Source organism: Mytilus trossulus, chromosome 14 (genome assembly GCF_036588685.1).
Source record: "Mytilus trossulus isolate FHL-02 chromosome 14, PNRI_Mtr1.1.1.hap1, whole genome shotgun sequence".
In the NCBI taxonomy this organism is placed as follows: domain Eukaryota; kingdom Metazoa; phylum Mollusca; class Bivalvia; order Mytilida; family Mytilidae; genus Mytilus; species Mytilus trossulus.
In genome coordinates this window covers 24,380,441-24,394,064 of record NC_086386.1, presented here as the reverse complement: position 1 = coordinate 24,394,064, position 13,624 = coordinate 24,380,441, and the positions used below count along the sequence as shown (strand labels likewise).

The window sequence follows — 13,624 nt, the reverse complement described above, 5'->3', positions numbered from 1 at the left end:
AGTTTGAGAAACTTGAAATAAGACTTTTAAAGTTAATTGGTATGAAAGTACTTTAGTTTTGTTCTGACTAATATTGATAAGAGGTAGAAATTAACAGATTATCTTATAACACAACCCTTCAAAAATGCATATTAAAACAGTACTTTCAAATTTTTCTGAAACATTTTTCTTTATGCATAAATTAATTGACACATTTATATCATGTATTCCAACATATCAATGATGTTTAATTACAAATATATTATTAAGTTAGCTATCATAAGGGGTCCCTTGATCCATGATAAGTCAAGTCTTGGGGAAATTGGTGCACTAATTAAAATAAAGTTGCTATACAAATGCAAGAAACTGCTTCAAAATTTGATTTAAGGTATCCTTTGGAAAATTTCACTATTATTTCTAAATTCAGTATAACCATATTGTAAAGCATATATTATACAATGTATAAACAAAAGGTTGACTGAAAATAAAATATACAGGTGATGGGATTTCACATTTTCTCATTATCTGATGTGGTCAGTGATTGGAATTTTGTAAAAGGACCTAATGTTCAAAATGTTTCAAAATTAATTTCTTTAATGAATCAAATATGTTCAAATAAAAAAACAGATCTTAAAAAGTTTCTGTTTGTCAGTTCATTGTTGTAAAAACGCCACTTTCAGCTATATTGGTGGTATAATGGCGAAATCATTGGTTGAGGATGGAGTACTCAGAGAGTACCACTGACATTTGACAAGAAACAGACAATTCATGAATGGTGTTCGAAATCACAACCCTAAATAGTTCACACTAAACAGGCTAGTGGTCACTGAAGATTAAGTACTCAAATCATTCAGTCTCTGAGCCACACTAGTGAAATCATTCAGTCTCTGAGGCACGCAAAATATTTCTTGCTTTTAAATATAGTTCAAGTGAAACAGTTTATAAATTCAAATTCTTAACAAATAATCAAATAACCTATTACCCAAATAAATACATGGAACAAAATATACTGGGGTAGGGGAAACCTTCAACATAATCAACATAATATATATCATTTAAAATACATATCAATACAAGATTAAACATGATTTCAGCAAATGATTCACATGATGGTTGATTTCTTAAGTAGGTATTGTAGTCATAAATCAAAAATTAATACTTCATCAGCTAAGGATTAGATTGTTTTCATTTCCTTTTGATTTGTTTTATTTTTCAAATTAAGGATGTATTCTTCTGACGTTAAACCCAAAAATCAGGTTAGGAAAAAAAGATCTAGAAATTATTGGCTCCTCAGAGGTGTACTTCTTAACATTAACATACCAAATGAATATGTAAATGCAGAAATTAATTTAAAATTTAGAATTTATTAATGTGACTGAATAACTATGCATTATAAGAAAAAAATCCTGAATTTTGAATAGTACAATTTGAATCCTGCTAAAACTTTCACAATATCAAAACGATCCCATAATTTTCTGAATTTACACACTATATATGATCATGGAAGTATTATATTGACAGGAACTCCAACGAAAAATTAGCACATTTGGATCCCACTGATTTCTTTAAGAAAATAAAAGCTTCCGACTCAGTTTGTCAAGTACGTGATAACTCCTTTGTGGGGTATCTGCGATGCCGCTGTCGCCTTCAAAGTTTACAGAAACTGATCTTATCACGTGATCTGTTATCGAAGGGCTTGTCTACCTACCAATGTAAATAAACACGGAAACTCTTGTGGCTTTTTGCGAATCGCTACATGGACAACGACACCTGTTTCTGTTCAATAAATAAAAACTACAGGTGAAACAATCTAAAAAATCGGTCCACATTTCAAAGAATGACAAAAGAAAATTAACTATATTTGGAAAGAAGTTAAGATTATTTTTAGTTTTGTAAGATATATTTTTATCAATATAACAAGAAAATCGGAAAATATCGTGTTATAAAAATTAAATGAGTCTGTAGTAGCGTGTAAGCAGAAAATAATGTGATGCGCGTGAAGTGTGCCAGATGGCGCCAGATAACTTAAATTTCAAGTAAAAGATCGTAAATTCTTATCGAGTGTAACGCATAGATATGATTTTCTCTATCGTAAAATATCGTAAAATGATATTATCTTACTTATCAAATATATTTTAAAGACTAAAAGATGTTAATAACTACACACATGTGATATCCTCTATATAGCAATATCAGGTTACGAGTCAATCAGATTAATTTTTACACCTTTTATGATAATTCGTTGTAAACAAATCTTAACATTCAATCTAGTCCGAGAATATTCTGAAGTTTGACAGATTTATTATTACGGATGGCTTTAAATATTTCTGAATGCATTTAAAGAACGATCACTATAATTGGGTCTGAGCAGTTATTTTTTTTATCATGGAAATCACATTTAAATTTATTGGTGTGTTTTTAAAAAAGCTAAACAGTTTCGAAATATCAATAATTATTACTGATAACTTTTCCGTTTATTTTACATAAACATTTTATGATTTTCAAGCTTAAAATATACAGTTACGCGTGCTTAGCCAACGACCCTCTTATGAATAAAAAATCCTACTATTTTAAAGATTGATTGTTACATTTGTACTTATACTTAAATGTGTATTGCTTCTGAGTATTTTTACTCCTCAGGTTTTTTCTATATTTTTTTTCTATGTGTTGAAAACAGTTGCCAGAATTTCGTTTCATTTCTTTTTTATTTGTTTTTAAGCAGCACAACCCGTAAATATTGACATATTTGTCATTCACACTGTCAGTTAATGTCATTTCCTTGACAATTAAGTACACATCCGTTTATTTCGGTATGTTCCATAATTACGATCTTTCGCGAGGTTCCAAAAATTTGATAGGACCCCATGCATCCATAAGACATGTCGAGTTAATTAACAGATACTTAAAGATTTTGCGGCATCGCACTATAAATGTTTGAAGTCTGCTTGTTGGAGTTCCTGTCAATATAATACTTCCATGATATGATTAATGTAGAAAATATCAAAAATTAAACAAATTTCTAGTCCTGCCATCATAAAAATATGTTTTACAGCATGTAACTTTAACAGAATTGCCTTTACATAATAGAGACAGTATTATTAATTGAATAATATCTAATATAATAGTAGGGCTCTACTGAAAATAAATAATTACTACAATGTTTTCTTCATTTATATTTTCTCCTATCTATTGTCATTTTATTGCCTTATTTTGGTCATTATCACAGATATTTTTTACAACACAGCAATTTTTTTTATTCTGAGATCTTTTCCTTGAACTGCGGGATTCCATGATTTTAAATCATATTGCACATGAGTCAAATCCAAAATGCTGAAGCTTCTGGAATTTCCCTTGGATATTTTTAGATTTAAGGAAGTGTTGTCCTTCATTCTGCAATTCCTGGAGTATTTTCAATAGCTGCCTGTTGTAAACAAGGCAACAAGAGTTGGAAGCCATCATGGATATATGTGCTGCTGTTTGTTGCCTGAAAGAATATAAAGCAATCTTTTAAATTCATGTGACTTTTTAGATGTTGATTATCAAATAAATATTTCCCTAAAATTTATATAACATAAAATATAAGTTAAATTCCGCGAGGTGAACCAACGCCTGTGAAATCGTTTTGGTAGAGTCCCTGAAGTGGATACCTTGGTATGCCGGGTTGTCAAATCATGCAAATGAATGCAATCCTTAAATAATAATTAAAATTGACAACAACACTTCAAAAGATCTGCAATTTTATTATCTATGTCTACATGTTTCGCCTGCAAGGCAGGCTTCATCAGGACAATTTTTATACAGAAATTGAGCCCCTGAAGTACTCAAAGTGGTGCATTGAATTTGACGTCGTCATGGTGAGAGAAACAATGAAAAGTGAAAGTAGCAATACAGAGTTATAAATAGATAAGATAAATATAGAAAATTAAAATTTGTATACAATGTAACTTGAGTTCGTTTTACTATTATATGATACATGAAATTGTTCTAAAGGCTTGGCATCTAATAGGACGAACTTCCCATGGTTCCTACCACTTTGCAAGGCTTCTCTTCCAACCTGGCCATAGTTGGAGGTTACTACTTCCCGGCGCGTCGGCAACAATGCCATTATACAGACCAACTACTGCAGACGATCCAAAAATTATATAGTCACGAAATAATTAACAAAGGAACAGTTTTTGACAATTTTATTATCCACAGCGGCGATCATAATCTTCCTATTGTTGCCGACGCGCCGGGAAGTAGTAACCATGGGAAGTTCGTCCTATTAGATGCCAAGCCTTTAGAACAATTTCATGTATCATATAATAGTAAAACGAACTCAAGTTACATTGTATACAAATTTTAATTTTCTATATTTATCTTATCTATTTATAACTCTGTATTGCTACTTTCACTTTTCATTGTTTCTCTCACCATGACGACGTCAAATTCAATGCACCACTTTGAGTACTTCAGGGGCTCAATTTCTGTATAAAAATTGTCCTGATGAAGCCTGCCTTGCAGGCGAAACATGTAGACATAGATAATAAAATTGCAGATCTTTTGAAGTGTTGTTGTCAATTTTAATTATTATAAAATATAAGTGTTTGCTTGTGACAGAACAAACAATCTATATCTAGCTAATGTAAAAAGGAAATTTACTTCTTCATGTACTTGAAACTTGTTAGACACATTATGTCAATTTGACGGTTGCAACTTACTCACAACTAAAACTAAGAACCATCGAGAACCAAATATGAAAATTATCTAACTGTATACAGGTAAGTTTTTAAAAGTTTTTCTTTAAACATTACTTGAAAAAACTCAAGAGATGCTTGGTAAATGTGTAGTTATAACAAATGGTGCTTGTGAAAGAAAATTGTGGCAATGAATAAGTATAGGTGCAAGTATATTTCTGGAACTGGAAAGCATGATGGCTCCTCTTGGACTCAAATATGGTACCTCTGTGTTGCAAGGTAGTGTTCTAACAGACTCAGCTAACTGCTGTCCAAGTATCTACCACATGTTCTCAGTAAAGCAATCTTGTGACACTTCACCTATCTTGTGACACTTCACCTACCTGAGGAGTCATCAAACAATCACGACTCTCACAACACATTTCCTGGCTAGAAATCCTATCTAACCACTGTGGGTGATTTAGTTGGGTGCAAAATGTGAATTATGTGAAAAAATCACATTGTCTTCATTGGGTCTCAAACCTGAAACCTTTGTGTTACAAGGCAGAACTCAAACCAACTGAGCTAAAGAAAAGCTTCCTTCAGTAAACTCAACCATTTCTCCCTGGATATGTATCTACTACATGAACTGCAGAAAGCAATGCTGTTACATATCTAACCATTGGATGAGTGGAGGCGTAAGTATACCTCTATCTGCTTGGTGGAAAAAGATATTTCTATTTGTATATATTTCTATTCTTCAGTACAAATGATGCCTATTTGCAAATAAATGTATCAAATTAATTGATTGCAATGAAATAACATTACCTCTAAATAAACGTTTGTGACCATTTGGTTAATACTAATATCATTTTCCATATCTTCCTGTAATGTATAAATATACAATGTATTGAATATAAATCTAATAAACTTGAACATTTATAAAATTGTATTAAAAATCCTTGTTATTGAATAAAGAAACTCCAAAAATACATTGTATCTATTCTATGGTTCTAAATTCAATCCATAATTAGTGACATGTACATGAAATAATTTTCATTTTCTTTGCTAATGTTTAGACTTAAAATTTCAATTTAATTAGGGTGTAATCACATTATTTTAATTGAAATAGTAAATAAAAAGTGACCACTGTGGAGTTATTATAATTTGTTGGAAATCAATATTTGTGTAGTTCAAGGGTAATGCTTTCACCAAATTAAAATTTTCAATGAAGTAGAATGTATAAATTTTCTCTAGGTTAGTATGCAGACTTTAGCAAAACTATAAAATCAAATATCTACAAAAATACAATGTTTCCTCAATCCACAAAGATTGGTACCAAGGAAAACAACTCCATCCACAGCATCATGTACAGATTCTTGTTTCTGTTGTAAAACCACTTACCCCTAGTTTGTTAAGGCAGTGTGAGAATTTTGTAGACAAGATAGACACTTCTGTGCTCAGCAGTTTGTTGATACTGAAAAAATATTAAAAAAATATATGAAACAAGAATGCACATGTAGTCCTGCTAAGAATATTAACACTTGTAATTCGAAGTATAAGAAAAACAGGAGGTGAGAGTCTAAACAAACTTTATAAGACATCACTGTTGAGCTGCTGACCAAATTTTAAGTCATACTATTAAGTTATACTTGATAAAAGAGTGGTGAAAATATTTCAAAGTTTATTTCAACTTAATTTTTTAAAACTTTAAAGTATCAGTAAGCAAACAGTTGTTGTTTGAGAAATTCGACAAAATCCTCACATATCACAAATCATTGCTGTCCAGCTTCTTGTCAAATAAAACATTTTTCTTTTCATTGTACTTGAGAAAAGTGAGACAAAAAATTTCACCATTAAGAATCAATATTACCTAAGTAAACATTTGGCTCTTTCTATGAAGTTTTTATCTGAGTCTTTCTGGATAAGAATGAGTTCCCCTGCTTTATGGAACTGTTCCATGGCTTTTGATGTTAGCTGTGCTAATGATTGGATAGCTTTCTGGTGCATTAACTGTAAAAAAAAAAAGATAAGATTAACCTTATATCTTTTTTTTTCAATATCAGTTGTTATAAAATTAAATTTACAAAGCCAATTAGCATCTACCTATCAATATAGGCTATTTGAGACAAATTGTTTGCCTTGCCAAGACATAATAACTAAGAAAGCTCATAGAAAGATGTGAAGTCAATGAGACAAAAAATACACTAAAAAGTGACCCTGTCCTCTAAATGAAAAACATTTCATAAACTATTCATCCAAGGATCACTGAATTTACTTGACTCAACTCAAAATGACAGATATGATTGATTGTTGGTTGATTGAGGTCCAGAGGAAAAATGAAAGATGTATCTAACTATCTAAATATAACTTTTGTAAGAGTACTGTTTTTCTATTGACATAAATGCTCACAATTCTGAACCATCTACACATTGTTTTGCTTTTTGTCAACTTTTTAATAGGGAAATCAACATGAAAAAATACTTTGGCTTTAAACCATTTCAAATTTGATTTGATATTTATTATTTGATAACTTTTAAAATCTTACTTTTGGTTCTACTTTTTCACCTTTCTCCTGTTTTTCATAAAAATCTGTAATTTCTTTTCTTATATTTTCTTGAACCTGAAAACAAGATTAAAATATATATGATAGTCAAATTATGTTACAATTTATAATTATACTCACTGCTCCAAATAGATTTCGACTTTGAAATTCTGTAATTGAGTTGAACTTAAATGTCTTTTCCACCTTTGATTAGTATACTTATTCAATTCCAATACTCAATTGTATTAAATTACAATGTGCTGAATGGTTGTCATATTAAATAATTTTGAATTTTCATTCCAAAATTGCAATATTAAAATTCAAAATTCAAAACCAACAAATAAAGCAGAAAAATGTACTCTACTACTATGAAAAAAGACCCATGAACCACGTTCAATAATTAAACTTCCCTTCCTACCCTCCTACATACATTTTAATGGAATAGCCCTCAACATACATGCACACTAGATACAAAATATCTAATTGTTACCTTATTAATTTTATTAGGTGTTGTCCCCAGATGGAGATCAGTCAGTAATTCTGTCATCACTTTGATAAATTCATGTTCCTGCTCTTCGTCATCTAAAATAAAATAACAATTATCATGTGTATGTTTCTTCTTACTTAAAAGATCTTATTTTTGAAACACCAGTTTATTTCATTTGGTCAAAATGTTTAGTAAGCTGTGACCAGTAAAACTTTAAAACTACAAAATGTACATCTTCCCTGTAAAAGATATAAGGGATAGTCAAACTCATACGTCAAAAACAAACTGACAATGCCAGGCAAATATTAAAAATAATCAAAAGAAAAATAGAAGTATAAAAAACACAACATTAAAAACAAACAGATAAAAGGTGCTTGTTATATTTCTTGTATATTTCCACCTGCCTGTATGTTTGATAACTGGTTAAATTTTTTATTTCCATGATCTGTACTATGTCAATATTTCTATTGTTCGTATGTTAACTATAAAAACATGTACTATGTATTTATGATTGAATATGTTGCATTTCAAATATTTTGCTGATTATCTTAAAAACAGTTCCATAATTTAAAACCATTTCTTCTCAATAGCATTTCTTATTACATAGAAAGATGTAAATTAACAACACTAATATTACCTTCGTCATCATCGTTTTCGTGTTCAAAGATCTGTTTTATTTGAATGAGTTGTGATTTGATGGAGGACAGTGTTTCTGCAGGCAGTGATGTTAACAATATCTGGACTTTTTTCTCACACTGGTTGGATAATATTTCTAGAGCTTCTAAGTGAGAAATTCCTATAAAGAAAGAAAAATTCAAAAATTAAATCAAAATTTTCCTTCTTACATTGTTTATTACCGTACAATGAAAATGTATGTGTTATATATTACAAAATTTTAACATACTAACAAACAATGTAAAAAATATGTGATGACTGCACAAAAGTAATTTTTCATAAAGTTGCTAACAGGGATAAAATGATTGAGTTCCAGGATTGTATCATACAGCAAAATGTCTGTACCTTCTTTTAAAACACAATATTGCATAGTCCTAATAATCCCCCCTCCCCTTTTATACCACATGTTTCCCTCTTACAACATAATGATGCCTTGTTATACCTCTAAATAATACCTTGAAGTTTTATCTTTCAGAAATCTGTTTCAAATTTCTACAATTTGTATACGATATGAAAAGTATATACTTTTGATTGATCTTATATTTCCTTGATTTAGTAATTTTTTCCAAGAAGCATTATCATTATAAACATGATTTATTTTATACAAAAATATTTAAGTATCAAACCAAAAGACCCCATTTGGGGAAAGGATTACATCAAATTACCTTGAAATTCATCAAACAAATACCCAAAATGAGACTTTCTAGCCTCCTCTGACTCTTTCTCCATTTCCTGTTTATATTCTGACTCCTCTTTTGCTTCTTTTAAAACAGAAGACAGGTTTGGTTTATCTCCCCTTTCAAGTAATACTTTAGATCTGTGTATTCCTGGGTCATGATCCTCAATAAAATCAAATGCCTTCTTGCCAACTGTTTCTAAAACATCCATGCTTCCTGTCACTAGATTTTTACTCTGAAAAATAATAGGGTATTTTGATGAAGGATAATCAAAGTATGTGCTCTCTTTAAAAAAAATCGAGAAATAAAAATATATAATTTTCTAAAACATTAAAGCCATTGATGTGTTGTATCTCACTGTTTTAATATTATCACACTAGTTCTTGTAACAACCTCATTTGAGCAAAATATTTCTATATATTTTAGATCATTTTTCAAGAAGGAAAAGTTTTCATGCTGAAGGTTGGTGGCTCTCTCTCCCGGTACTCAGACTTCCTCACCAATAAAATATGATTGCCAGAATATAGCAAACAGTGCTGAAACCGGGCTGAACCACAACAATCAATTATTTTTTGTATCCAGAAAGAAACTTCAATTTAATATTTTACATTTATCGATATTCATGTACAAATAATATTTTATAAATCAGCTTACTGTACTCTGTACAATATTAGAGGTCTTGGCCACAGCATCCTTCAGACTTGACATTCCCCATGAAGAGAACCATCCTCCTCCCCCTCCTGAAGCTGTATCCTTTTTAGCCTCTTCAGCTTTCTCTGTCTTTTTGTCATCACTTCCTTCTTCTGCTTTCTTTTCTTCACCTAATTAAAATATAGGTTAAATATCTTTATTGACATTTTCTTTTTACTTTTACAAAATGACTCTTCTTATATAATATAACAAACTTGATAATAGATATTTTTTGTCATATATATATGATTCCAATTTTTTGATTTGAGAAAACAAACTAAATAATGCATTGTACATGTGAAATGTCAGGAAATGTGTTGAGGGGACGGTTAGCCAAGCTTTTCTTATGTTTTGTAGTGATGTCCTCAAATTCAGGACCTTTGATATCAAAATATATCAAAATATTTTGCTTTATGAAATCTTTTACCTCTCAGTATTAAAATCCCTCAGGATATATTGCCTCTGTGTAAAATCAGACTTACACAATATATGTGATGAAAAAACAAAAAGATTCCTATCCTGTAAATTCAGAAATTATTGCGAGGTTTTTATTATTGCGAATAATGCGACTGAGTTGTAAACGCAATAATTAAAACTCGCATTTTGTAATATTTTAACTGAATTAAGCATGACTTTTTCTCAAAATCGCAAAAATTAAAATCGCATTCAAGTGTAAAATGACAAAATCACAATAATAAATGCACGCAATAATTTCTGAATTTACAGTATATGCTCCAACTTCTAAACATTGTTATAATTATCAACAGGTATAAATATGAATATTCATATATTAATTCTATAACAGTTGCCATACCTGGTTCTACATGTTTTGGCTGCTCTGTAATTTCCTTTGAAGCTGATTCAGCAGGCTTCATGGTATGAGCCACATCATGAGAGTCCAAGGCTTCGTCTTCTTTTTTATCAGTTTTCATGTAAGCCAGTTGTTCAGGTGGTATAGCACCCAATGTATTCTCCATTGTATCCATTATTGTACTGAATCCTTCTCCTAGAATGACATAAAACATAATCAGTGTACAATGTTCAAAACAAATGGAAAAGTAAGATAGGAAACTTTGAACAAAAATGCTGTTGAATTGACTTATAAAGAGATTCTTAGAGACTACATTTTTAAGATATGACAAAGAGATCTATGACCTGCACATCTTTTCATTTTTAGCTATGATATATATTTACCAGTATATATATGTTCAAATCATATTTTAACATTATCATGATTATCCGAAAAAGAAATCTGTGGTAAATGTGACCGAAAAAAAACCTGACAGTTCAAGTCTACAATGATTGAAAAGATTCCACATCATTTACACATGATAAGCTCTCGCTAAATCAATTTAATCAAAATTAAATCTCCACACTCACTTTTTTTTCATGATTGGTGGATGAGTACAGGTAGAAAACACTTATGACAAAAACTGTCTAAAAGTATTTTTGTCCGATAGATCTGAACATTGACATTGTGAAAACTTTTCTGGAGTAATTAAGTAACTAAGTGAGTTATCTCCCTGTAGATTCTTTGAAATATATTTTGTTGTACAATGTATCTGTACCAAATTGACTAATTAATCTATGATACTAACCAACTTGATTTGTAAATGTTGAGACTGATGTCTGTGCTACATTCATGATACTAGAACCCCATCCTCCAATATTCCAACTACTAGACTGTAATAAAATAAAATACAGTGAATGTCTGCCTTAACTTACATATATATAATGATGTGAATGTACATGTATGTATTGAAATGTAATGAAAATGATATCGTAAGGTTTCAGTTTGGTACATCTCCATACAAGACTAAACAGTGTTGTAAATTGAAAGAATCATATACATTTTTCTTGAATTGAATTTTGAAATACCTTTTGATCTTCTTCTTCCTCTTCTTTTTCATCATCATCATCATCTGCTAGTTGATCCAGAACAGATTTAATGTCCGGCTTTTCTGAACCTTCTCCAGATCCTTCCCTCTGTATGTTCTGCCCAGAAGGTGACTTAACAATGCTTTCTGTTTTTTCAGAAACATTTGTGCTGTCTGTTGACAGCTCTTTATTATTTTCCGGTTCTTTCTTTTCTTCAACTGGCGTTGTATCTGGTGTTTTCTCTTCCTGGTTATCTATGTCAGTTTTTTTGCTTTCTGGCTTTTCTTCCTCTTTTACTGCTACTTCACTCTCAGGCTTTTTACTTTCAGTTTCTTTTGTTTCATGTTTTTCAGTACTCTTATTATTTTTCTTTGCCTGCTTTCCCTTTTTCTTTCCTTTCCCAGTTGCTCCTTTCTGTTGTGATACTTCAGGATTTTTTGTTTTGTCAGTAGCCTCCTTTTCACTTTTAGGGTTACTTTTTGGAGCTTGTTTCTGGTTATCTCCCTTTCCTACAGACTTTGTTGCTTTATCAGTATCAGGCTTAGTAGATTCATCTCCCTTTGGTGAACTTTGCTTTGTTTCTTCTCCTTCGTCAGCACTTGCAAAAGCAGCATCATCATCTGAATCTGACATTTTATCTACAAAAGAAGAAATTAGGATAAATGAACAGTTTAAACTAAGGAATTACATTTTTTTATTAGTTCATCTTATGACAATTAAATATTCATGTACACACATTTGTCACATGCCAACTTTTTTACTGTTTTCTACCCACCGGAAGTGTTCCATAATTTGGCAATTCTTACAGAGAAACTGCTTTTCCTCAGACTTGGTTTAAATCGTAGGGGGATGATTTTATTACTATTTACTCTTGTGCTATGCCTATATTCGGTGTTTGAAATTAATTTGAGGAATGAACTTGTTTCTGGATCGTGTTTACCGTTAAGTATCTTGTTTGTCTCAATCATGTCCCCTCGGGCCCTGCTATACAACAATGTTGGCAGCTTAAGTTTTTTCAGTCTTTCCGTCATATATCAAATGAAGTCATTGCTGAGCATGTACATATTACGTCACAGAAGTTGAGCTGCCGTTTTTTCTGGTATGTGAAATGCAACCTTGAAATACTACAGACAGTAGCAAATTCAACAACTGGAAAACGTACAACGCCAGGCTGCTAGATTCGTAATGGGGGACTTTTTCTCAAGGGAACCAGGCTGTGTGACTAAAATGACACAGCAACTAGGTTGGGAACCACTGGAACATAGGAGAGCCAGGAGCAGAGTCATCATGTTCTACAAGATAATAAACCATATTGTAGAAGTTCCTGTTCACCACCTGCTCTGCCATCATGATACCAGAACCCGTGGTTCCATATCAAATAACATCAGACAGATAAGGACCAGACTGGACTGCTTTAAATATTCATCCAAGATGTCAGCGTGTCGACACTACTCCACATCTAAATTACAGCACCGTTTTTAACTGTACATACAGATCTCTTTTAATTGTACATACTTGAAGGTTTTTAGCTGTTCACTCACGCTGGAGTATATACACTCAAATATGAGTCCACTCCTTGACGGGAAGATAGATAGATAGATAGTAAGAGGGTAATTAAATAGAAAGAAAACCCATGAGATGAGGATACATTTTGTATGTGACAATAGTCAATACAAAGGTTTTACTCAGGACTGTCTATTTCAAGTACAAACATTAAAAAGTAAAATATGATCTACTGAGAGAGAAAAAGTGAAAAAGTAGATTAAATTACTAAATTATCAAATTCATGCAAATGATGGCATGGCAAAGCTGCAAATTGGCATTTTTCCAAGTATATGATTGTTTATCAACAATCAAACACTTCTCCCTCTTAGTGAGAAACAGCCAATATCATGTAAAACTTACCAAAATTCTGCTTGTCAAACGTCTGCAAATGGAAAATCGAACTATAATAAATTTCGTCACTCCAGCCACGTCGATTTGTTTTGCATTTTTTTAAGCTTTCGGGTCATTAAACAACTTGAAATAAATAGGAGCT

At 31.3% G+C, this 13,624-nt stretch overlaps 1 protein-coding gene across 1 annotated transcript; it reads right to left on the bottom strand.

Annotated features, from left to right (window-relative positions):
- Window positions 1–2,969: 2,969 nt before the first annotated feature.
- Window positions 2,970–13,623, bottom strand: LOC134696709 (protein FAM114A2-like). Its single transcript, XM_063558629.1, has 13 exons — window positions 13,492–13,623; window positions 11,587–12,224; window positions 11,307–11,391; window positions 10,523–10,714; window positions 9,673–9,839; window positions 9,007–9,253; window positions 8,304–8,462; window positions 7,670–7,761; window positions 7,183–7,257; window positions 6,508–6,647; window positions 6,039–6,111; window positions 5,463–5,519; window positions 2,970–3,463 (listed from the first exon to the last, which is right to left on the bottom strand). The coding sequence occupies exons 2-13, from the start codon at window positions 12,217–12,219 to the stop codon at window positions 3,365–3,367; spliced, it is 2,019 nt and encodes a 672-aa protein (XP_063414699.1). The 5' UTR covers window positions 12,220–12,224; window positions 13,492–13,623; the 3' UTR covers window positions 2,970–3,364.
- Between the last annotated feature and the right edge of the window lies 1 nt (window position 13,624).

What these genes read in the sequence shown, in the direction of transcription:
- LOC134696709 (XM_063558629.1), bottom strand. Translation starts at nt 12,219, where the DNA reads ATGTCAGATTCAGATGATGATGCTGCTTTTGCAAGTGCTGACGAAGGA. An exon ending in TTTGTTTGATGAATTTCAAG is followed by an intron (nt 8,463 to 9,006) that starts GTAATTTGATGT and finishes CTTTCTTTATAG; the next exon opens with GAATTTCTCACTTAGAAGCT. An exon ending in ACTGCCTTAACAAACTAGGG is followed by an intron (nt 5,520 to 6,038) that starts GTAAGTGGTTTT and finishes TATACATTACAG; the next exon opens with GAAGATATGGAAAATGATAT.